The 23,567-nt window shown below is 38.9% G+C and overlaps 2 protein-coding genes across 2 annotated transcripts; one reads left to right on the forward strand and one right to left on the reverse strand.

The window, feature by feature from the left end:
* Positions 1-17,379: 17,379 nt before the first annotated feature.
* Positions 17,380-19,195, forward strand: LOC143595352 ((R)-mandelonitrile lyase-like). Its single transcript, XM_077074385.1, has 3 exons — positions 17,380-17,443; positions 17,549-19,067; positions 19,144-19,195. The coding sequence occupies exons 1-3, from the start codon at positions 17,380-17,382 to the stop codon at positions 19,193-19,195; spliced, it is 1,635 nt and encodes a 544-aa protein (XP_076930500.1).
* A 984-nt stretch (positions 19,196-20,179) lies between these two features.
* Positions 20,180-22,273, reverse strand: LOC143595353 (uncharacterized). The gene is made up of 6 exons (XM_077074386.1): positions 22,159-22,273; positions 22,060-22,086; positions 21,916-21,978; positions 20,567-20,645; positions 20,426-20,471; positions 20,180-20,331 (listed from the first exon to the last, which is right to left on the reverse strand). Exons 1-6 carry the CDS (start codon positions 22,195-22,197, stop codon positions 20,322-20,324), a joined length of 264 nt encoding a protein of 87 aa, XP_076930501.1. The 5' UTR covers positions 22,198-22,273; the 3' UTR covers positions 20,180-20,321.
* Positions 22,274-23,567: the final 1,294 nt, after the last annotated feature.

Raw genomic sequence — 23,567 nt, forward strand, 5'->3', positions numbered from 1 at the left:
TAGAGAGAGAGAGTGTGTGAGAGAGAGAGAGGAGAGAGAAGGTTCTGGGAAAATAGAGGAGGAGGAAGACGCGATTGATATTATATATATTAACAAGTGACACCGGTAGGGACGAGTTTGGTACTGGTACTGGTATCTGTATTAAAAATACTAGTATCGAGAATACTGATATGGAAAGTCTTTAAAATTGGGTATTTGTATTGTATCGATCGTGAAATCTTAAAAAGTGGGTACTGAATTGATACTGGACGAGTTTTGGTATCGGTACCTGTATCAAAAATACCGGTATCGAGAATACTGATATAGAAAATCCTTAAAATTGGGTATTTCATTATTTCATATTTGTATCGTATCAATCGCAAAATCTTAAAAGGTGAGTACTAAATTGATACTGGTGGTACCTGATTTGGTATTTGTACGATGCCTGGTACCGTTTGTGTGTGTGTGTTTTGTGCAACGACAACTTTTTTTGTGTTTAGACCACTTTATTCTCCAAATTGGAGTGTATCGTTGCCCTACTCTGGCTAGACTATGTTGTCTTAATTGGGTTCACGTTGGCTTCAGAGTTTAGCTTGGGAGTTTCCCCAGGAAACTATACCGCCAACTGCCACTAAACATTCGTCGTGTCACCACAAGAGCAGATTATTTGAAGTAACAGATAGTGGGAAGAAAACTCGTGTGGGCTCTGGATTTGAACTGGCAGCGTTGCACAAAGTTTAGCTCAAATCCTCTATTGTCTTGTTCCATCAAATTGGAGTGGCTTGTTGCCCTAATCTGACCAGACTATGTTGTCTTAATTGGGTTCAAGTTGGCTTCAAAGTTTGCCTTGTGCGTTACCCCGGGAAACTATACCGCCAGCTGCCACTAAACATTCATTTTGTCACCACAAGAGCATAATTATTTGACATAACAGACCACGAAAGAAAACTTGTGTGGGCTCTGGATTAAAACGGGCAATGTTGCACAAGGTTTAGCTTAAATCCTTATTGTCTTCTTTCATCAAAAGTGACACAGATAATGATCAAACTTGGGTCTTTACTGGTAAATCTAAACCTCCTACCACTAGGCCACAAATGATGACAACTGGAGAACCCCGAGTCTCCGATAAACGTATTATTTGCTTATCCCTAATCACAAGTAAATATATGGAATTATATTAAAAAAATTGATTGAGTCGCTATCAGTGTGTGATTATTAGAAAAGTATTTGTGTTGCGATGATATTATTTGGTGATAACGTTATTTAAATATGTTTTACAACTATACATAATTAATTGTACATGAACACGTATTAATTGTACAAACATTTTTAAATAGATTTAAGGTAATGTACAGATAAAAAGGAGATGATTAACATATTTTGATACATAGTATGAAAGATACTTTATTTTCCTCATTTTTACTAAATATGTACCGACTCTCAAAGTTTTACATAAATATGATTTAAATATTTGTTATCTTTGTCCTTTTGTTATCTTTTATTAATGTTATTTTAGAACAAATTTTTAATATTTTTTTAAATAACAAAAACATTTTTTCTTATTTAAAATAAACGTTTTTTATTATTTAAAAATAATTTTTTTTCTATAATTATTTTATTTTTTTAGAGAGTGTTTTTTCAAATAGTTTTTAGTGATAGTTTGCATTCTTTTAAAGAAAATTTTATTTTGTTTCTTAACTAAAATAAAAAAGAAATAGTGTTATAGCGGGTAATATGTCAAATAAATTGTTAAAGAATTAAAAGTTTAGGGAGGAGGTTTGACAAGTAGGAGATACATTTAGCCTAATCCTTTGATATATATGATTAAATCAATAGGTATATGTATTTATAAAATAAATGACAATTCTCTGCTAAAATATGTGTAAAGGATTGAAGGGAGAAAGGTATCATGTTGTTTGCAAGGGCAACTTGGTTCATTGGAGTACTGTAAATCGGTTTGCACGTGTCTACGCTTGAAGAGGTAGGTCTCAGCAGAGCTCAGTTGGACCCGCAAGACTCACCTTGAACAGGGACGTCTGCGCAACGACCAACTGCTTCCGCAGGACCCACCATGCTCAGAGAAGACCTTACGCGCAGTACGCCAGCTGTACCCGCAGGGAAAGCCTCCCAATGGTGAAGTACCCCGCTTGTTCCCGCAGTTGCGGATACAAGCCATCAGGGAAGGCTACCCGCACTGATAGCAAGGCTACACGCACAAGGCACTAACTCTTGCTACTTCAGTAGTCACCTGAAGGAATGAGCAAGGCGGGAATACTCCCGCCCAAATGAGCCAGTCCGTATGCTTCTGGAAGATCTTTTGTACTATACCTACCAAGGTATGGGCAAAACAGACGATCTGACCAGAACAGCCCATGAACCAATCACAGGGTGACAGCTCACCGACAACAGTACGAGGAGGAGCACCCTCTAGTACTGTTTGTCACTATTAGCCGCTGCCTACTCACCAACCCTTACTATGGGACGTGCGCAGCCTACAGTTGGTGGAACAGTGCATAGCCGGCAGTAAAGGAACAGTATACAGCCGACCTTGTCACTGTCGGCCGCAGCCTATCCACCAACCAGCATGGCTTGTGCGTAGCCCACTGTTGGTAGAACAGGAATACTATTCAGCCGGCTGTACCTTCTAGGAAACCTACCTTCGGCTATAAATACTCCAACACCTTGGAATGGTAAAGACATCATCTGATATCTCATTATCTTATCTTCTCTAGCAATCTCTTAATATACACTTATATTCAGAGCAATCTAGTCTGATTCTCACGCCGGAGGGTGGTCACAAGGAGGAACCCCCCCTTCTCAGTGACGAGCTTACGGTGTCTGTTTTGCAGGTCACCTGAAGAACAACTTTCTTTGCTGGACCTCATCCTCGTGGGAAACATTACTTAACCCCCAGATTATCCGTAATCTGCCCTGGGTCACTTAGTGTTTCTTCAACGCTCAAACTCGTCTGACCTAGCTAGATTTTGTAATACGCCGAAAGATAAAGAGGTGGTTGTATCATATGATACTAATTTTTCATTTTTATTTTTATTCGCTTTTGTGTTTTATGCCTACATATTTGATTACTATATGCACATCCTCACCTAGTTTTATGCTAATATATGTGTGTATGCATACTTTTATGTAAATCTTATTCAGAAGATTTATTGTCCAAGTTTTGGGTGGGGTTGAAGACCTTAAGCCTTAAGGTTTTGAAATATATTAGTCTTCTATACGACCATGTGTACAAAGTGTTAAAAGAGAATACAGTGACACCCGAATCACCCTAGAAATAAATCACGCTTTCGTCTTAACATAATATGGTATGACTCGCTCATTCGGAAGGAAATCCGTCACTTGGAAAACTCTCTGGCTCAACATAGAACAAAATGCTTCAGGTGAAACTCAAACCCGCGAAGAAAATGATGTGACTACTCGCTACACCAATTGGTCTTTGGTGCCTTTAGATTTTTTAAAACCGTTAGCAAAAGCCAACGCTACTTAAAGATATATTAACAATGACCTTTTAGCCTTTTATTTGGACAAGAAAGCAAAAGTTTGCCAAAACTCGCAATTTCTTCTTACTTGCATGCTCATGAGTTCTATTCCATAAATATGAGTATAGATGTAGTGTTGTATTGTATTTTAAAGAACAAGTTTTATAAAAGTCTATTAAATCAATTACATCATCTTTTAATTTTACAAGATTTTTTTTATTGGTGTAACGAGTTTTGATGCACGTGATGTAATAGTGCGTCAAAAACTATTATAGCAACGGGACAAACATAATCAATAAAGTCATGCTTAAAAATGACAATTAAACCAATTAAAAATATAAATAAACTTAGAAAAGATACAAATGGCATGATTGTCGTTGTTTAAATCCGTTTTTTATCTATTGGTAGAAGTTAAATACTTATAATACAAGTAGTTAGTTTTGTTAATTATAATAAACTAATTTTGATTAAGTAGGATTAGATTAGTTATGTTGGATTGTAGTGATGTGATGTGTGGGAAATAGTTAATGTAGCAGCCAAGTGAGAGAGTAACCCGGATTCAATCTTTCCCGGTCCCAACTTCATTTATAATATGTTTATTACAACATAATGAAAAATTGACAAACTCAAAACTCAAATGTTTATTATTATTATTATAGTAAATAAAATATTAAAAAAATATATTGGTTTCCACTCAAATGTCTTAGAAATAGGATCGCCCAGAGAGAAACTTGACTGCGTAATCTCTTTGATTGATCCTATTGGTGTATTGCTTTCGTTTGAACCAGTGAATTGAATCAGATAATTCCCTAGATTTTAAAATTATATTTTATTATGTTTAAATTTCATTATTGTTTCATTTATTACTTTAATCTCAACAAGTTTTGTACTTTATACTCATATTTTGTTAACTTTGCAGAGAAAAAAGAATAAAAATGAATGAGTTATATATATCGTTTTAATATTGTTACTCCCTCCGTCCCTGTCAAAGCGTCTTAGTTTGAAAAACACAAAGTTTAAGGTGGATTGAATGATTACTTTTTTTGTTAACCAAATGACAATAATGCCCTTGAAAAATGGGTTCACCATATTGTTTATTAATGCTAGTTGTGTATGCTTGAGGGTAAACTTGAAAATTGACTAATAAATTTTGAAAGTAAACATTTATAATGGGACAAATAAAGAGAAAAATATAAACACCTTTAATGGGATTGAGGGAGTATATGTTTATGTGAAATATTTTATGACATTATTGGTTTTTGAAACCGATCCGACCAGTACTCTAACTGGTGGATCGAGTAGACTGTCATAAAAACAAAATATTAATAATAGACACTAGTATATGAATTACTTATCTAATATATAGATAATATTTAATTATTTATGTGTTTAGAAAATTTAACTATTAATTAATAATTAAATATATTTGGATTAGACATAACGTACTATTCTATTTGCTCATGAGTCATGAGTTCACTTATACTAAAAAGTAATAATAAACAATAACCTACAAAATATAAAGTATTAAAATATTACGTATTTTGTAACAAAAATATATGAGATACGGTGATGTTGAATATCTACCGATTTGGAGCTGGCCAATAAAAAAGGAGTTGACTAAATCAATCGAAAGTCAATTGTGTATATTTTTCCCATTTATCATAATTTCGTTATTGATAATTAATTAAATAACCAAATAAATTATAATTGTATTTAGCACGAATGTTATAACATTTTTTATTCCATGCATGGCCAATTGTTTATGTTAGAGATAGCTTATGATACTCTCTCTATATGAGAGTATGATTGGTATTTCGTATATACCATGAAGAAGAAATGATACAGATTTTAGCGCTTATAAAATCAAAATCCATATAATGCATCTTTTGAGAGGAAATCTTGTATCAAGTTTCTAGTTTACTTTCTTAATTAAAGGTAGAAAAAAACCTGTGGAATGGGTCACTTGAACTATCATTCCTAGTAAACTTGACGTCCAAATTAAAAATTCTTTAACTTGGCATACACTAAATATAATTGGTTTATCGGATAATATACTCCCGATAAATAAATAGCTTTCTGGTATTAAAATTTAAGCAAATTAGCTGATATTATAATTACATCCCAACCCAATATTGGCAAGCTTATAACCTTGCCCTAGCGGCAAGACCATCGCCATCATGGAACAGCTATAAAGTTGATCTTTGTTGAATTACGCCTCTAGACGTCCTTCACGTCAAATTCCTCCTATAATGTGCAGCCCAAAAACAGACCCCGCAATATTTTACATCTTGTATATGTTCTTACTGTTTCTAAAAACACCATGTAACATATATTTATCATGTCGTAACCATACATGTTTTGGAAATTGACATCTTTGTGCACTACTAGGGGTGCAAACGAGCGAGAACCTCGAGACCGGCTCGTTAAAAAGCTCGATCGAGTCGAGCTCAATCGAGTTCGAGCCCAAGGCCGAGCTCGAGCCTAAAAGTAAGCTCGTTTAATAAACGAGCTAGAACCTGAGCTTCACTTATCGAGTTCGAGCCAGATCACAAACCTAAACGAGTCTGCCATTTATATTTTTATAAACATGTATTTAATAATTATTAATTAATATATATATATACAGGTTTAAGTTCAGGAGAAAAATGAAATTACTGTGAAAAATGTGAGAAATGAATATAGTCCACTAGTTTTATTTTAGGTTTTAAATGTTTAAAAATAAATGAAAAAAATGTAAATGCAACAATAAATGCATTATCTCTTTTCAATTAATATAACTAATATAACTATAATAAATCACTCTAATTATGGATACAAATATCCTATACGTGTGTAGGTTATATGTTTTTCGTGTGTATGTAATATGTTTTCTTATTCTTTGAACAAATGTATGTTATATGTTTTTTGTTAGGTTGTATATTTTTTATTGACATTTAATGATAACATATGTAAGATATTTTTTTATATTATTCATCACAATGTACCTACGTGTTGATTGATATTGATATATAATGTATGAATAAATTGTATTTGTGTAGGATAAAATTTTCGAGTGTAGGTTATATGTTTTTCGTGTGTAGGTTATACGTTTTCGTGTGCTTGTGTAGTTTATTGATGCTGAATCTTGTGTTGTGACATCTGCCCCGATCCGACCCGACCCAGGTACCCGATCTCTTTCTGTTATAACTTTATATTTATTTATATATAATTTACTTAATAATAATAATATATTTTCCTTCCCGCCGTCCCGTCCCTCTTCCTTCTTCCTCCTTTCTTTCCGCCTTCCTTTTCTCTTGTCGCCGTCCCGCCCTCCTGTTTAACCCCTCAGCCTTGTTTCTCTCTTTTTCTCCTAACTCTTTGCTTGTCCTTTGGTTCTTCCCGCCTAAGGTTGTCTGCGCAGCTCCACGCGCCGGACTCCTTACAAGGAAGCCTGCGTGAAGACCACCTGTTACTGCGATACGCGAGACGAACTGTCCCCGCAGCGCGCTAAGGATTTTAGTTCTTCCCGCGGCGCGCTATGGATACCGTTCTTCCCGCGACGCGCTAAGGAATATAGTTCTTCTCGCGACGCGCTTAGAATTGAATTTCTTCCCGCGGCGCGCTTAGAAATGTAGTTCTTCCCGCGACGTGTTAAGGTTGGTTCTGTCTGCCCTCGCGCTCGCACACTCTTTACCTTCTGTGTCTGCCTTCGCGCTCGCGCGCTCCAGCCTTCTCGCGCTAACCCCTTTGAGTCTTTTCTTCTGTTTAATCCAGCTGTTTACTTTTGTGTTGTCTTATCTTCTGAGCTGTTGACCTGACCTATCTTATGTCTGAAAAGCCACTTTTGGCGCAGCATGCGCACCAACCCCATTGGTTGACAGAAAAAGTGACTGACATTATCTTTTGAGATCTGCTTTTCCATGCTTGACCAATACCTTTATCTGACCCGCCCATGCCTGTTTACTGTTCCCTGTCAGCTTTCTCTTGTCCCCTGCAGCTGCCATATCTTTTGATATCTTTTGCTTTTGGAATCTTTTACTTTTTGGAGATCTTTTCCCCTTTTCTAGGGATTGTGTTCCCTAGGGTTTCTCTATAAATAATAATGTTAATTTCCTAACACTACACACACAAAGCACTTAAACTCTCCTGTTCTCTCTTGCTCCTTGCCGTTGTTCTTCCTCTGCCGTCTCCTCTCTCTTTGCCTTCGTCTTCTATCCTGTTCTGCCCTGCTTTTCCGGTAATATAAATATTATATATAATAATTTACTTACTAATTATGCTAACTTATAATCAAGACTTAAAACAAATCATTAAAACAATAATCTTATTTATAGGTTAACTTGTGCTTGTTTAAGTTGGTTCTTGCTTTATCTTACACCGCATCGTTTATCAAGTGAGTAATCTCGTACCTAATCCCTTTTTGCTTTTTAACGTTTTGGGATGTTCATGTGTTCATACAAACTTAGAGTCTTAAACTGTTTATGAACTTTAGTCGCGCAGTATCCCATGTGTTGAGGACGTAGACTTGGCTGTTTATTTGTATGTGTGGATCATTAACCGTCTTGTCGGTCTATTCCGCAGTTCTCATGGTACCATTAGATGAACACGGGAGAACTATCGTTTATGATTTTCTCTTTTGTTTACACTTGCACAGTCTTTCTTGTTTGTGAGCTCAATTGTGAGCACTGGCAGTCTATGAATCTTAGAGTTGGTCCCGATCGGATTACACCCTTGTTGAAAACCAGACATACACATGTTGCGCGCAGATTTATTGTTATCTATGTATTGTATTAAACTTGATTTCTCACCAACACGCAAGTGTTTGACGTTTATTTTAACACATGTTCAGGTTTGCAGTAGCTGTTTTGGAGCTCGAGTACACGTAGGAAGTTTTCTTTATTTTGGACCTAGATTAAACTGTATCAAGACAAGTTATTGCTGTTCGAATATTATGATTTATAATATATTGATTTATGATGATTTATGTTATCTTATGTTTACTTTGCGCGTGCGCGAATGAATGTATTTATTAAATATTGACACCCAATAGTGTCACGAGTAATGAAACAATATGTGGCGCCCCGATGTATAATCCGCCTTTGGTCGGGGTGTTACAGATTGGTATCAGAGCTCGTTGACTTTAGGATAGGTGGTTAGACGTAACGGCCTATAATACCTAAGAGTCCCTTCTCGCGCATGAGAGAAATCTCATGTTTGCGCGCTTATTGTTAATTACTCGTTATTTATAAATATGCTCGCGCCTATATGATTTTATGTTTTATTCCGCGATATTTCGATTTTTGTTGAACTTCGATTTTTATTGATTTTACTTGCATATTCGTTTGTTGGATTTGAAAATCCGAAAAGTCATAGTGATACATGAATAGTTGATTTTCAAATTCCATTTACGATTATGTTATGAGGTTGGAGACTTGAAAAGTCATGGTGATACATGAATTGTCAACCTCCAATACTCATTTTCTTGTATATTTTATATTGAAGATTGAAAAGTCATGGTGATACATGAATCGTCAATCTCCAATACTCGTTTGCTCGTATATTTTAAATTGGGAATTCGGAAAGTCATGGTGATACATGAATTGTCGATTCTTGATTCGAATTTGTTACCTTTATTAAGTCTGCATTTAGGGTCATTTATTTTACTTTAACCTTTGACAGTAACTGACTCCGCGAAACCAAGCTTTTCAAGGTTATACTTTGCGCTAAAACCAAGATATTAACTAAAATTAATACTTTTATAGAATGCCTCCGCTATCAGCTCGCCATCTCAGGAAGAAAGAAGCCGCACGCAGACGTTCGCTGCAACGTTCCCAGGAAATGGCCGCCGCAATAGCCCAAGCTTTGAGCCAAAACAATGCCAACACCTCTGGTTACAACATTAAGTCCTTTAACGCGGGTAACCCTCCAAAGTTCACAGGTCTTGAAGGAGCCACCGTGATGCTCCAGTGGCTTGAGAAAATAGAAAACACTTTCCTCCACACCCAATGCCCCTCAGACAGACGAACCCTATATGCTTCCAGTGTCCTGGAATCTAGAGCGCTTACATGGTGGAATGGAGTAGCTCATGCGCGTGGCGCAAAAGCTGCTTCCAGCATGCTCTGGGAGGAATTTAAGGATCTCTTGACGCGAGAATTATGCCCTCCCAACGAAGTTAAGCGCCTGGAGGAATAATTTTGGAATCTTAAGCAATACAGCGGTGAAGCGCGCGAGTACGCGACGCGCTTCCATGAACTAAGCCTGCTTGTCCCTCACCTTGTTACCCCTTCCCGCCGAGCCATAGAGAAATTCCTTGGGGGTCTCCCCATGGAAATTCAAGATTCTGTATGGGCCAGAAACCCAGTAAACCTCTCTGACGCCATCGAGTTGGCCGCTGTGCTTAGCGACAACCATGTCAGAGCAGGAACCCTGTTCCTGCGGGGAACTGAGAAGACCAAACCCACCAAAACTATCCCTGAACCCGCAGAAGCCAAACCAGAACCCTCAAACCATAACCAGAAACGTAGGCGCAGACAAGTTTACGCGCTTACCAGCCCGCCCATAGTCCAGCAACCCACCTATCAACCTCCAGTTTACGCGCCTAACCCTCTGTCAGCCTACCCAACACCTCCTGTAGTCCACAACTATGCCCTAACCAATCCCGCACTCCCTGCCCTGTCAACTAAGAAACCCTACACAGGAAACCACCCCTTTTGCCCAACCTGTAGACTCCACCACCCACCTCAAGTCTCATGTCGACTTTGTAACCGATGTGGCCGCGCTGGTCACCTTGCAGAAAACTGTAGAGTCCTTCCCGCCAATCCAATTGCGCCAACACCACCAGTCTACCCGCAGAACCCACAACCAACATACCCTAATCCACGACCCAGGTCGTGCTATAACTGCGGTGATCCCAGTCATTTCCGGAACGCATGCCCGAGACTACAAGTTCAGATTACGCAAGCGAATCCGGTGAACCAAATTTCCAACCAAGCGACGCGCGGACGAGCTTTTAACATAACCGCGCACCAAGCGCAAGCGAATAATGACGTAGTTAATGGTACATTTTTGCTTAACGGATTTTATGCTTCTATACTTTTTGATACTGGCGCCGATCGGAGTTTTATTTCTCGCGCGTTTGAGCAGAAGCTTGCGCGACCGCGCAACGATTTAAAAGAAAATTTTTCAGTTGAAATGGCTAATGGTGAAACTGTTTTAATTAACTCAGTGATTAAAGATTGCACGCTTAACCTTAACGAAAACGATTTTCTGATCGACCTCATCCCCATGCCTCTTGGAAGCTTTGATGTTATCATTGGCATGGACTGGCTTACGCATAATCGCGCCGAAGTTATTTGCGCCAAGAAGATGATTCGCATACCTCGAGAAAATGGTGATCTTCATATCTACGGCGAGAAACCCTCCCGCGGTCTTAAACTTATGTCTTGCGCCGAAGCCCGAAGGCTCATGCGGAAAAGGTGTATTGCATTCTTAGCCCATGTGGTTAAACCTGCTGAAGAAAAGAAGAAGCTTCGCGATATCCCTGTTGTGCGTGATTTCCCTGAAGTTTTTCCTGATGATCTTCCTGGTATCCCTCCCGCTCGTGAAGTCGAGTTCCGTATTGATCTTGTCCCTGGTGCTTCCCCCGTAGCTAAATCTCCTTACCGTATTGCGCCCGCTGAGATGCAAGAATTGGCAAGCCAACTTCAAGAGTTGACTGCTAAAGGATTCATCCGCCCTAGCTCTTCGCCCTGGGGTGCTCCGGTGTTGTTCGTTAAAAAGAAAGATGGATCGTTTCACATGTGTATTGATTACCGCGAGTTGAACAAACTCTCCATTAAGAACCGGTATCCCTTACCGCGCATTGACGACCTCTTTGATCAACTCCAAGGTGCCTCTTGTTTCTCGAAGATTGATCTCCGCTCTGGCTATCACCAGTTGCGCATCCGCGATGAAGATGTTCCGAAGACTGCTTTTCGAACTCGTTATGGCCATTTTGAATTCTTGGTCATGTCCTTCGGTTTAACCAACGCACCCGCCGTTTTCATGGATCTAATGAATCGGGTGTGTAGGCCTTTCTTGGATAAATTCGTGGTTGTGTTTATCGATGACGTTCTGATTTATTCTAAGACCAAGGCCGAGCATGAGCAACATCTTCGATTGGTATTGCAAAAGCTTCGAACCGAGCAGCTTTTTGCTAAGCTTTCCAAGTGTGAATTCTGGTCTGATGAAGTACAGTTTCTTGGCCATGTTGTGAACAAGATGTGTATTCATGTCGACCCATCCAAAATTGAAGCCATCAAGAACTGGATTACGCCGACCACTCCTTCTGAGATCCGTTCCTTTCTAGGCTTAGCTGGTTATTACCGGCGCTTCATTTCGAACTTCTCGAAGACCGCTTTGCCTTTAACAGCTCTAACGCACAAAGGTAAACCGTATATTTGGGGCTCGAAGCAAGAAGAAGCCTTTCTAACGCTCAAGCGTTTGTTGTGTGAAGCTCCTGTTCTTGCGCTACCTGAGGGTAATGATGATTTTGTCGTGTACTGCGATGCCTCCAACCAAGGTCTCGGTTGTGTTCTTATGCAAAGAGGCAAGGTTATCGCTTACGCATCGAGGCAACTCAAGGTTCAGGAGAAGAATTATACGACTCACGATCTCGAACTTGGTGCAGTTGTTTTTGCCTTGAAGATCTGGAGACACTACCTATATGGTACTAAGTGTATCCTCTACACTGACCATAAAAGCCTTCAGCATATCTTTGATCAGAAGGAACTTAACATGAGACAACGCTGATGGAACGAACTCATCAGCGATTACGATTGTGAGATCCGGTATCATCCTGGTAAGGCTAATGTGGTAGCCGATGCGCTCAGCCGAAAACCCTGCCAGCTTAACTGTATCTTACCGCGCACGCAGCTTCACTTCGCGCCGATTCAAAGCAACCTTGAATCGCGTATTCGTGACGCGCAGCGCGCATCCATCAGTAATGGTAACCTTCGCGCCGAGTTAGCGTGTGGCGCGGAAGCGCACTTTGTCCCTAATCTGAGTGGAATTCTTTGTTATCTCAATCGCATCTGGATTCCCTTTGATGAGAATCTTCGCGCTGATATCCTGAGTGAAGCGCACAAATCTCGATATTCTATTCATCCCGGCGCTGATAAGATGTACAAGGATTTGCGCATTACTTATTGGTGGCCCGGTATGAAAAAGGATATTGCTGTGTTCGTAGCTAAATGCCTGACCTGTTCTAAGGTAAAAGTTGAACACCAACGCCCATCTGGTTTGCTCGAACAACCAGAAATTCCTACGTGGAAATGGGAAAGTATAGCGATGGACTTCATTACCAAGTTACCTTTGACAACAAGCAAACATGATAGCATTTGGGTAATAGTGGATCGTTTGACTAAGTCTGCTCACTTTCTGCCCATTCGTGAAAACTACCGTGTTGAGCAACTCGCGCAGCTTTATGTCAAGGAAATTGTCTGCCGCCATGGTACTCCTTTGAGTATCATATCCGATCGCGATGGCCGGTTTATATCTCGCTTTTGGAAATCTCTCCAATCTGCGCTAGGAACTCGCTTGGACATGAGTACGGCATATCATCCTCAGACTGACGGTCAGTCTGAGCGAACTATTCAAACTCTTGAGGATATGCTCCGATCTAGTGTTCTTGATTTTGGAGGTAATTGGGATTCACACCTGCCTTTGATTGAGTTCTCTTATAATAACAGCTATCATTCCAGTATCGGTATGGCCCCATTTGAAGCACTTTACGGTCGTAAGTGCCGCTCCCCGATTTGTTGGAGCGAGGTGGGAGAAGCTCAAATCACAGGACCCGAACTTGTTCAAGAGACAACCGATAAAATCGCCAAGATCCGTGATCATCTGCTGACTGCCAGAAGCCGACAGAAGAGTTACGCAGATCGTAGGCGGAAGCCTCTCGAATTTCAAGTTGGTGATCTTGTTCTCCTCAAAGTGTCGCCCTGGAAGGGTGTTGTCCGCTTTGGGAAGAAAGGTAAGCTTGCTCCTCGATATGTTGGACCATTTAAGATTCTCGCGCGTGTAGGAAAAGTTGCCTACAGACTTGACCTGCCGCCCGCGCTCAGTAATGTGCATCCAACGTTCCATGTATCCAATCTCAAGAAGTGTTTAGCTGACGAGAACCTTCACATTCCACTTGATGAAGTTCAAGTTGATGAATCTATGCATTTCGTTGAGAAGCCTGTTGAGATTATGGATCGCGAGGTTAAGCAAACCAAGCGCAGTCGCATCCCTATCGTGAAAGTTCGGTGGGAGTCCAAGCGCGGAGCCGAGTTTACATGGGAAAGGGAAGATCAAATGAAGATCAAGTACCCGCACCTGTTCTCTGCGCAACCTACTTCGAGATAAATTTCGGGACGAAATTTCTTAAAGTAGGGGAGACTGTGACATCTGCCCCGATCCGACCCGACCCAGGTACCCGATCTCTTTCTGTTATAACTTTATATTTATTTATATATAATTTACTTAATAATAATAATATATTTTCCTTCCCGCCGTCCCGTCCCTCTTCCTTCTTCCTCCTTTCTTTCCGCCTTCCTTTTCTCTTGTCGCCGTCCCGCCCTCCTGTTTAACCCCTCAGCCTTGTTTCCCTCTTTTTCTCCTAACTCTTTGCTTGTCCTTTGGTTCTTCCCACCTAAGGTTGTCTGCGCAGCTCCACGCGCCGGACTCCTTACAAGGAAGCCTGCGTGAAGACCACCTGTTACTGCGATACGCGAGACGAACTGTCCCCGCAGCGCGCTAAGGATTTTAGTTCTTCCCGCGGCGCGCTATGGATACCGTTCTTCCCGCGACGCGCTAAGGAATATAGTTCTTCTCGCGACGCGCTTAGAATTGAAGTTCTTCCCGCGGCGCGCTTAGAAATGTAGTTCTTCCCGCGACGTGTTAAGGTTGGTTCTGTCTGCCCTCGCGCTCGCGCACTCTTTACCTTCTGTGTCTGCCTTCGCGCTCGCGCGCTCCAGCCTTCTCGCGCTAACCCCTTTGAGTCTTTTCTTCTGTTTAATCCAGCTGTTTACTTTTGTGTTGTCTTATCTTCTGAGCTGTTGACCTGACCTATCTTATGTCTGAAAAGCCACTTTTGGCGCAGCATGCGCACCAACCCCATTGGTTGACAGAAAAAGTGACTGACATTATCTTTTGAGATCTACTTTTCCATGCTTGACCAATACCTTTATCTGACCCGCCCATGCCTGTTTACTGTTCCCTGTCAGCTTTCTCTTGTCCCCTGCAGCTGCCATATCTTTTGATATCTTTTGCTTTTGGAATCTTTTACTTTTTGGAGATCTTTTCCCCTTTTCTAGGGATTGTGTTCCCTAGGGTTTCTCTATAAATAATAATGTTAATTTCCTAACACTACACACACAAAGCACTTAAACTCTCCTGTTCTCTCTTGCTCCTTGCCGTTGTTCTTCCTCTGCCGTCTCTTCTCTCTTTGCCTTCGTCTTCTATCCTGTTCTGCCCTGCTTTTCCGGTAATATAAATATTATATATAATAATTTACTTACTAATTATGCTAACTTATAATCAAGACTTAAAACAAATCATTAAAACAATAATCTTATTTATAGGTTAACTTGTGCTTGTTTAAGTTGGTTCTTGCTTTATCTTACACCGCATCGTTTATCAAGTGAGTAATCTCGTACCTAATCCCTTTTTGCTTTTTAACGTTTTGGGATGTTCATGTGTTCATACAAACTTAGAGTCTTAAACTGTTTATGAACTTTAGTCGCGCAGTATCCCATGTGTTGAGGACGTAGACTTGGCTGTTTATTTGTATGTGTGGATCATTAACCGTCTTGTCGGTCTATTCCGCAGTTCTCATGGTACCATTAGATGAACACGGGAGAACTATCGTTTATGATTTTCTCTTTTGTTTACACTTGCACAGTCTTTCTTGTTTGTGAGCTCAATTGTGAGCACTGGCAGTCTATGAATCTTAGAGTTGGTCCCGATCGGATTACACCCTTGTTGAAAACCAGACATACACATGTTGCGCGCAGATTTATTGTTATCTATGTATTGTATTAAACTTGATTTCTCACCAACACGCAAGTGTTTGACGTTTATTTTAACACATGTTCAGGTTTGCAGTAGCTGTTTTGGAGCTCGAGTACACGTAGGAAGTTTTCTTTATTTTAGACCTAGATTAAAATGTATCAAGACAAGTTATTGCTGTTCGAATATTATGATTTATAATATATTGATTTATGATGATTTATGTTATCTTATGTTTACTTTGCGCGTGCGCGAATGAATGTATTTATTAAATATTGACACCCAATAGTGTCACGAGTAATGAAACAATATGTGGCGCCCCGATGTATAATCCGCCTTTGGTCGGGGTGTTACATGTGTGTCGGTTATATGTTTTTCGAGTGTAGGTTATATGTTTTTTGTGTGTAGGTTATACGTTTTCGTGTGCGTGTGTAGCTTATTGATGTTGAATCTTGTGTGTCGGTTATATGTTTTTCTTGTGTAGGTTATATGTTTTCTTATTATTAGAACAAGTGTAGTTATATGTTTTTGTGTAGGTTGTGTACTTTTTTGTACTATTTATCACAATGTAACAACGTGTTGATGGATATTAATATATTGAGTTGGAAGAAATTGGTTTTGGATAGAAAGAAATTTTAATATATGAATTAATTGTAGTTGTGTAGGATAAAAATTCAAGAGAGAAAAAATAAGTTATAAAAATAAATGAATTCTTATTATTTTCCAATTATAATAATTTGATAAGTTATATTAATTGAATAGATAACTATTATATATATTAGTCATATTAATTGAAGAGAGAGCATAAATTAATACTTTCCTTATTTATCTTTAAGCATTTAAAACATAAAATAAAACTAGTGGTTCATATTCATTTATTACATTTCTCACAGTAATCTCATTTCTTTTCTGAACCATCCCATATATATATATATATATATATATGATTAGTATCATTTGAGAACTCTTAAATTATTTAAGAACTTGAAGGAACTCTTAATAACTAACGCTTTTTATAAAAAAATTTGTATGTTAATGTTATTTAAGTGTAGTTTTATCACTTTTGACATCTATATTTATGATTACAGTTATGAAAATTACTTTTTTACGCATATCTATGTTTTTTTACACATATGTAAATTTTTATCACATAAATTTTACACATGTGTAACTTGTGATTTATATGTGTAAACAAATTTTTTTTTATAAATATGATAAAACAAGTTTCAAATAATGTTAATATATAAAAAAAGTTAAAAAAATAATTCGTTTTTAAGAGTTTCTAAAAGTTCTTAAACTTTTTTTGAGTTCTCAAATGCTATATATATATATATATATAATGCTATGAAAAATAAATAAAAACAACTAAACAATATATATTATTTTATGCATAAAATTGTAATAGAAAAAATATTAAAAAATAATTATACTTATATAAAAAATAATTAATAAATAGTAAACAAGCCAAGCTCGAGCTTGAAACTTTATTCACGAGCCGAGCTCGAGCCTTGAAAATAGAGCTCAAGCTCGAACTCTGTATAAATTAAACAAACCAAAATCAAGTCTAGTCAAGCTCGGGCTCGGACTCGACTCAACTCGTTTGCACCCGTAACTACTAGCCCCTACTAACATGCTTTTATGCATGTCATTCCTTTTGAGAATGTATGAAAATCATAACCCGTGATTGTGTGACACCTAAACTTGCGGTTTGAATCCACGTTGCCATTTTTGATATCTTGTAGTAACAAAAGTCATTTGTTTAAAATAAAAGTGAAGAAATAAAAAAAGAACTCTTAACTGATTTTCCCACCAAAAACTTAATTCAACGTCTTCATAACCCCAATTTGGCTTCCATCCATTTCAGCTTCTTCTAACTTGCAGATATCCGCCATTAATGGCGTCAATCATCATCATCCTCTGCTTGCTCTTCTCTCTAATTTCAACCGCCTTATCTCAGAGTAAGCAACCACCTTCTCCATGCAATTATTATTATTATTATTATTATTATTATTATTATTATTATTATTATTATTTCAACTAATTAACTCATTACCAAACCCTAGGTCCACCATACATGCAATTCACCATCAACGCAACCGACCTTCCACTGACAGACACCTTCGACTACATCATCATCGGCGGCGGCACCGCCGGCTGCCCCTTAGCCGCCATCTTATCCTCCACCTTCCGCGTCTTACTCCTCGAACGCGGCGGCGTTCCCCATACTAACCCTAGCGTCATGCGCGAAGAAGGCTTCATCACCACTCTCCGTCAACTCGACTCACCTCACTCTGCCGCCGAATCCTTCACCTCGGACGAAAACGTCCCCAACGCCCGCGGCCGTGTCCTCAGCGGCAGCAGCGCCATTAACGCCGGCTTCTACAGCCGAGCCGTCGACGAGTTTTATAACCGGTCAGGTATCAACTTCGATAAAAGCTTAATCGCACAGTCGTATCAATGGATTGAGAACCTAATCGTGTTTGAACCGGAGTTACAGCCGTGGCAAGTGTCCGTACGCGACGGTTTGTTACAGTCCGGTGTACGGCCGTTTAACGGTTACAGTTTACTTCACGCTTTTGGCACCAAAATCGGCGGTTCGACTTTTAACTCGACCGGTCACCGGTTCAGTGCTGCGGATTTGTTAAACGACGCCGTCAAAGAAAACATTAAAGTCGGTGTTTACGCCACCGTGGAACGGATATTATTCACTGATGATATTATTAATTCTAATTCAATTAAACACGCAAACGGCGTCGTTTTCGTTGACACTAACGGCCGTTACCATTACGCTAGTGTAAGACTTAACGGCGAGGTTATTGTTTCTGCTGGAGCGATTGGTAGTCCTCAGTTACTTCTGTTAAGTGGACTCGGTCAACGTTCGTATCTTTCGTCTTGGGGGATTCCGGTCACGTGTCATTCGCCGTTTGTTGGACAGTTTTTGTATGATAACCCGCGTAACGGAATATCCTTTTTGTCTCCGAGTTTATTGCCTCATTCTCTGATACAAGTAGTGGGGATTACCGACTCCGGCGCGTATCTCGAGGCGTCGTCGGATGTCCGTCCGTATCGGTCGCCGGTGCACGTTAGCCACCGCCGGGGGTCGCATTCGTCGACGATGTATTTCAGCGTGGCGAATATTATGGAAAAGATAATTGGCCCGTTGTCGGCGGGTTCGCTCCGTTTGGTGTCGACGGATATCGCGACGCCACCGATTGTTCGGTTTAACTACTTTGATAATCCAGTTGATTTGGCGAGGTGTGTGAATGGGACGAGGAGGATTGGCGAGATGTTGAGGACTCGGGCGATGTCGGGGTTTCGGTTTTGGAACCGGAGGCATCGGGCGGAGTATAGGTTTGTGGGGGCGAGGCTGCCGGCTAACCGGTCGAGTGATGAGGCGATGGGTGAGTTTTGTAGGCGGACGGTGAACACGATATGGCATTATCATGGTGGGTGTTTAGTTGGGGCGGTGGTGGATTCGGATTTGAAGATCATGGGCGTTGGTTCTCTTCGGGTGATTGATGGTTCAGTTTTCACGGTTTCGCCTGGGACGAATCCGCAGGCTACTGTTTTGATGCTTGGCAGGTATGTAAATGTTTGTGTTTGATTCTTGTGTTGTTTTGAGTTTGAATGATAATTTGGTGGTTTTTGAATTTTGCAGGTATATGGGATTGAAGATTTTGAGGGAGAGATTGGAAGAGGTAAGTGCTTGATTGATTTCTTTCTGATGTTAAAACATTTTTGATACAGCTTCATAATACAAAGTTTAATCAGCAGTAAATGTTGTCTGTTGTTGGAAATAACAGTTTACAGTCTTCTTTAGTATATATTTGCTTTCTTTTTATGCACTTTGTGTCTCTAGTTTCAGTAATAGATTTGCAGCATCAGTAAAGAATTTAAAAAGTGTGATTATGATACTCAACAGTACCTCATGGTGAATGTTGTAGCATATGTTAGGACTTAGGATAGGCCGTTATATCATGTTAAGATCGGTCGTTATATCATATGCTGAGGTCAAAACATACTGTCACACATAGTGTAAATGATGGAGCTAGTAACGGTAAATCACCAGCGAGGATCAAAGTATTGTAACCTATGATACTTTGAGATTCTATCATTCTGCATAATGAGTTTGCATACGAAGCGTGCATACCATTCGTCTTCAACCAATTGCTCTCATGATCCAAAAGAACTCAACTATTACATGTAGGCTCTCTAACAGACTTCTCGGATATCACAATATCTCTGTGTTATATGTTTACAATGCATACGGGTCATTACTAACAATGGTACATGACTAGTGGATGATACACGAGTCACGCTTGCATAGATAATGAATATTGGTGCATGACTAGGGGATGATACACTATCATCGAACAGACGATTTCTAAAGCTATACAACATAGATAATGAATACTGGTACATGACTAGTGGATGATGCACTATCATCAAACGGATGGTTTCTAAAGCTATACAAGTCACACTTGCCACCACTGGTACATGACTAGCGGAGGATATACTATCATCAAACAGACGGTTTCGCGCTTACCACCACAAGGCATTTTATACTCGCTTTTGTATCAGACCACCATTTTGTGGTTCTGTGCCTTGTTCTCAAGGTAAAGATTTTATGCAAAAACGGCGGCTTAGCTTAGCCAGCCCACATACAAAAAGCAAAATTCAAATAAGATTAGTAACACATGAAAGTTGGGTGCTTACAAACCTAAAAACATCAACATAAGCTGGATTAATTCTCACAAATGTCCCTAACTAGCACTCATCAAAACAAATACCAACACAAGTTGCAAGCATCGATCTTCCTCGTAGAAATGCTTCTGCTTACTTTCCCCTGAACATAATGAGAAACAAAAAATATGTTAAATCACATTGAAAATTAAAGTAGACATTAGTTGAGAGTGAGTAATATAGAACTAGTCACATACGCGTTCATCATGAGGGTAATGTTGTCACCTTTCAGCAGAATCCTGCCTAAAAAATACCCAAAACTTGCAACTTAGAAAACCATCCAACATACACATGAAAATATGAACCGAGGAATTCAAGATAATGGAAAAGTGACAAACCTAGAGCCTTTCGGGTTTTTTTCTTTATGCTGACTTCCTCAGCCTCATCAAGAACCAAATTCATGTACTCATCAAACCCCTACATCAAGCGCATGCCTTTCATTATATCATTGAACATAGAAGAAGATAATATTCACATTCTATATTTCCATACCATTCATACTCCACTTTGCATATCTAGTTTTATATGAGAAACACATTTCTACATGATTTATTTAAGGAAAGCATGAGAACTTATAAATATGCAATTATGCAAGTCAACTAAACCAAACACGACTTTACATCAACATTCAACATCCTAATCACCAGGTGTTAGGTATCCAATCCTAAAAGTGGTAAAACAAAAAACACAGATAGAATTAAAGGCATACTATGATTGTGGATGCCTTGGTTTTCAAAAGCGCACATCAGGAGCACAAGGCGATCAGAATAAAGCCTCATGGCCTTATGCGCTTCATGTACATAAGAGTCAAATTTGGTCAAGAATAGTCTTTGGAAGTGGATGAATAGCATCTATGTAAAAATGACCAAAAGAATGACAAGATTATAAACAGTTGACTTGATTAAAAAGCTTGAAATGTAACAGATCAGAAAAAGAAACAGCTTTTTGCTGTACATAGAGCAACGGCTAGACCTAAATGCACTCTTTTTAGAACCAAGGTTGATGTCAATTAAGTCATCCAGAAACTTATTTGGATGGTACTTGCATATTCATATCCGTTTTATACTCTACTCCTAACATCTGATATAAGGCAAAATGTAGTTATGACGTTTCAAAGACACATTGATTTAAAAAAAAACAAACCCTATAAAAGCAATTAAACACAAAATTATAAAAGCACAAAATCAAATTGTAGCTCTAATATTCAATATCCTAATAGGCAAACTGCTTAAAACAAGCCGAGCTTTTTCAAGCCTCAAATAAAGCCCGTTTAGTTATCGAGCCTGGTATGGGAAGCTCATTTAGCCTCGCCGGGCCTCAACGAGCCTTGTTTGATTTTAAGCTTTACCTCTTTTGGACTTCAATGTATTAATCTCACACCGCACAGCCAAGCTCAGGCCAAGCATTTCCTCGTTTAAGGTACTACACGAGCTCAAGCCGAGCTTAAGCTCGTTTAGTTTTTTTCTCAAAATATTTAAAAATAGCAAAAAAAACTTTTTTAAATTAATTAACAAATAATAAACGAGCCGAGAATTGAAAAAAAAGAGTTCGAAACAAGCCAAGCTCGAGCTCTGGTAAACTCAAAACCAGCCGAACTTGAGCCTATTCAAGCTCGGGCTCGCTTACACTCCTAAGTTAAGCAATTAAGCACAAAACAATGCAAGTGAGTGTAGTGTGTTAGACATACAATTATACGGCCTTCAATCCTCAAATCCTTCTGCTCAAACAACCATATCTGTATACGAGCTTTCTGTACCGTAAACAAAATATAAATTAAAACAAATCATCCAATAAAATAAACAATTAAAGGCAGGTTGAGGCTAAAACTTACGCTCTGAAGAAACCTAAAGATGAGATTCTGCAAAATATAAACAAAATTAGACACTAATTGGGGAAAATCAGAGAATTAGGGCAAGATGAGAATACATACGATTGGTTGTGTCATAATCCTCTGGACTTTGGTAGCCATGGCTGCTGCTGCTGTTAATGCTATCGATCTTCTTCTTCTTTGTTGATTGATAGCGCAGTCGCAGAGGCAAAACCCTAGAAGACTGAAACACTGAGAAACCCACTTTCTATTAAACACCCGCTCCTTTTATTCTTTCAACTCATAATTATTTTTTAAAGAAAATTACTGTTTTCGTACCTAGTGTTTAAAAACGGAGTCACTATTAGTCCCTGAAACAAAAAATTGAACTGCTTTAATCCTTGGGGTTTAAAAACGAATAGGATTAGTCCCTACATCTAACTTCTGTTAGTTTTCCATCCAAAAACATATGCAATTACTAATATACCCCTGATTCATTATAAGAGTTAAAAATATCAATCTATCCAGGAAGTGTAAGGGGTGTCTTCAACCTGCAACGACTCAACCATGGCGGACTACGAATCAACCAAGCCTCTGAATCCTTTCACGCCGATCATATCTAAGTTCACTGAGCTTCTTGCTAGCTTCCGGTTTCCACCGCCGCCGGTGAGGTGGAAACTGAGGCCGGAAAAACGGTTATTCGCAGCGGCGAAGTGATGGAGGACTCAAAACCGGTGACGGTTAGATTTGTTGATCCACGTCCGACGATATTGAGATAAAAAAAATTGTGTAACAGTGGATGGAATTTGAGTTTTACATGATAATTTTGTTCAAATTGATAGATTGATGAATTAGCCATTAGGGCTTCAATTGATCGATCAAAGAGAAGAAGACATGGCTGAATTGATAGATGGATGTTTTTAACTCTTATAATGAATCAGGGGTGTACTAGTAACTGCATATGTTTTTGGATGGAAAAACTAACGGAAGTTAGATGTAGTCCAAGAATAGTTTTTGGATGGACTAATCTGGTATGTTTTTTTAAACCCCAAGGATTAAAGTAGTTCAAAATTTTTTTTAGTTGTAATACGGTTTATTTTAGTTCTTTACTTTGATCGAATGATTGTAAACAAATAAAGTAAGACGGTTTATTTTAGTTGTCGTATCTTGTGATGTTATATTAATTACATTATATGTAGGATATGGATAAGATTAAAAGAGGTTATTGGACTTAAGAATGATTTGGGCCTAAAAGCTTTTAGGCTTTGCATATTTAAACACCTAAACTCTAATTTATCCCTATCCTTATCCTTATCATTTCACCATCACTATTACAATCATTTATCCCTATCCTTAACATTTCACCATCACTATTACAATCATTTGCACACATATCCATACACAACAAAATCCCCCCGTGCACACAATCCGTCTTTCCAAACACTTAAGATCTAACCAATCAAATCCAAGAGGTAAATATTATGTTCATTTCGTTTATGTATTCATTAAGATTTTTAACATGAAACCGAGCC

This window comes from Bidens hawaiensis, unplaced genomic scaffold, assembly GCF_021521415.1.
Source record: "Bidens hawaiensis isolate Kalapana, Puna unplaced genomic scaffold, B.hawaiensis_p1.1 tig00044923_1, whole genome shotgun sequence".
Classification (NCBI taxonomy): domain Eukaryota; kingdom Viridiplantae; phylum Streptophyta; class Magnoliopsida; order Asterales; family Asteraceae; genus Bidens; species Bidens hawaiensis.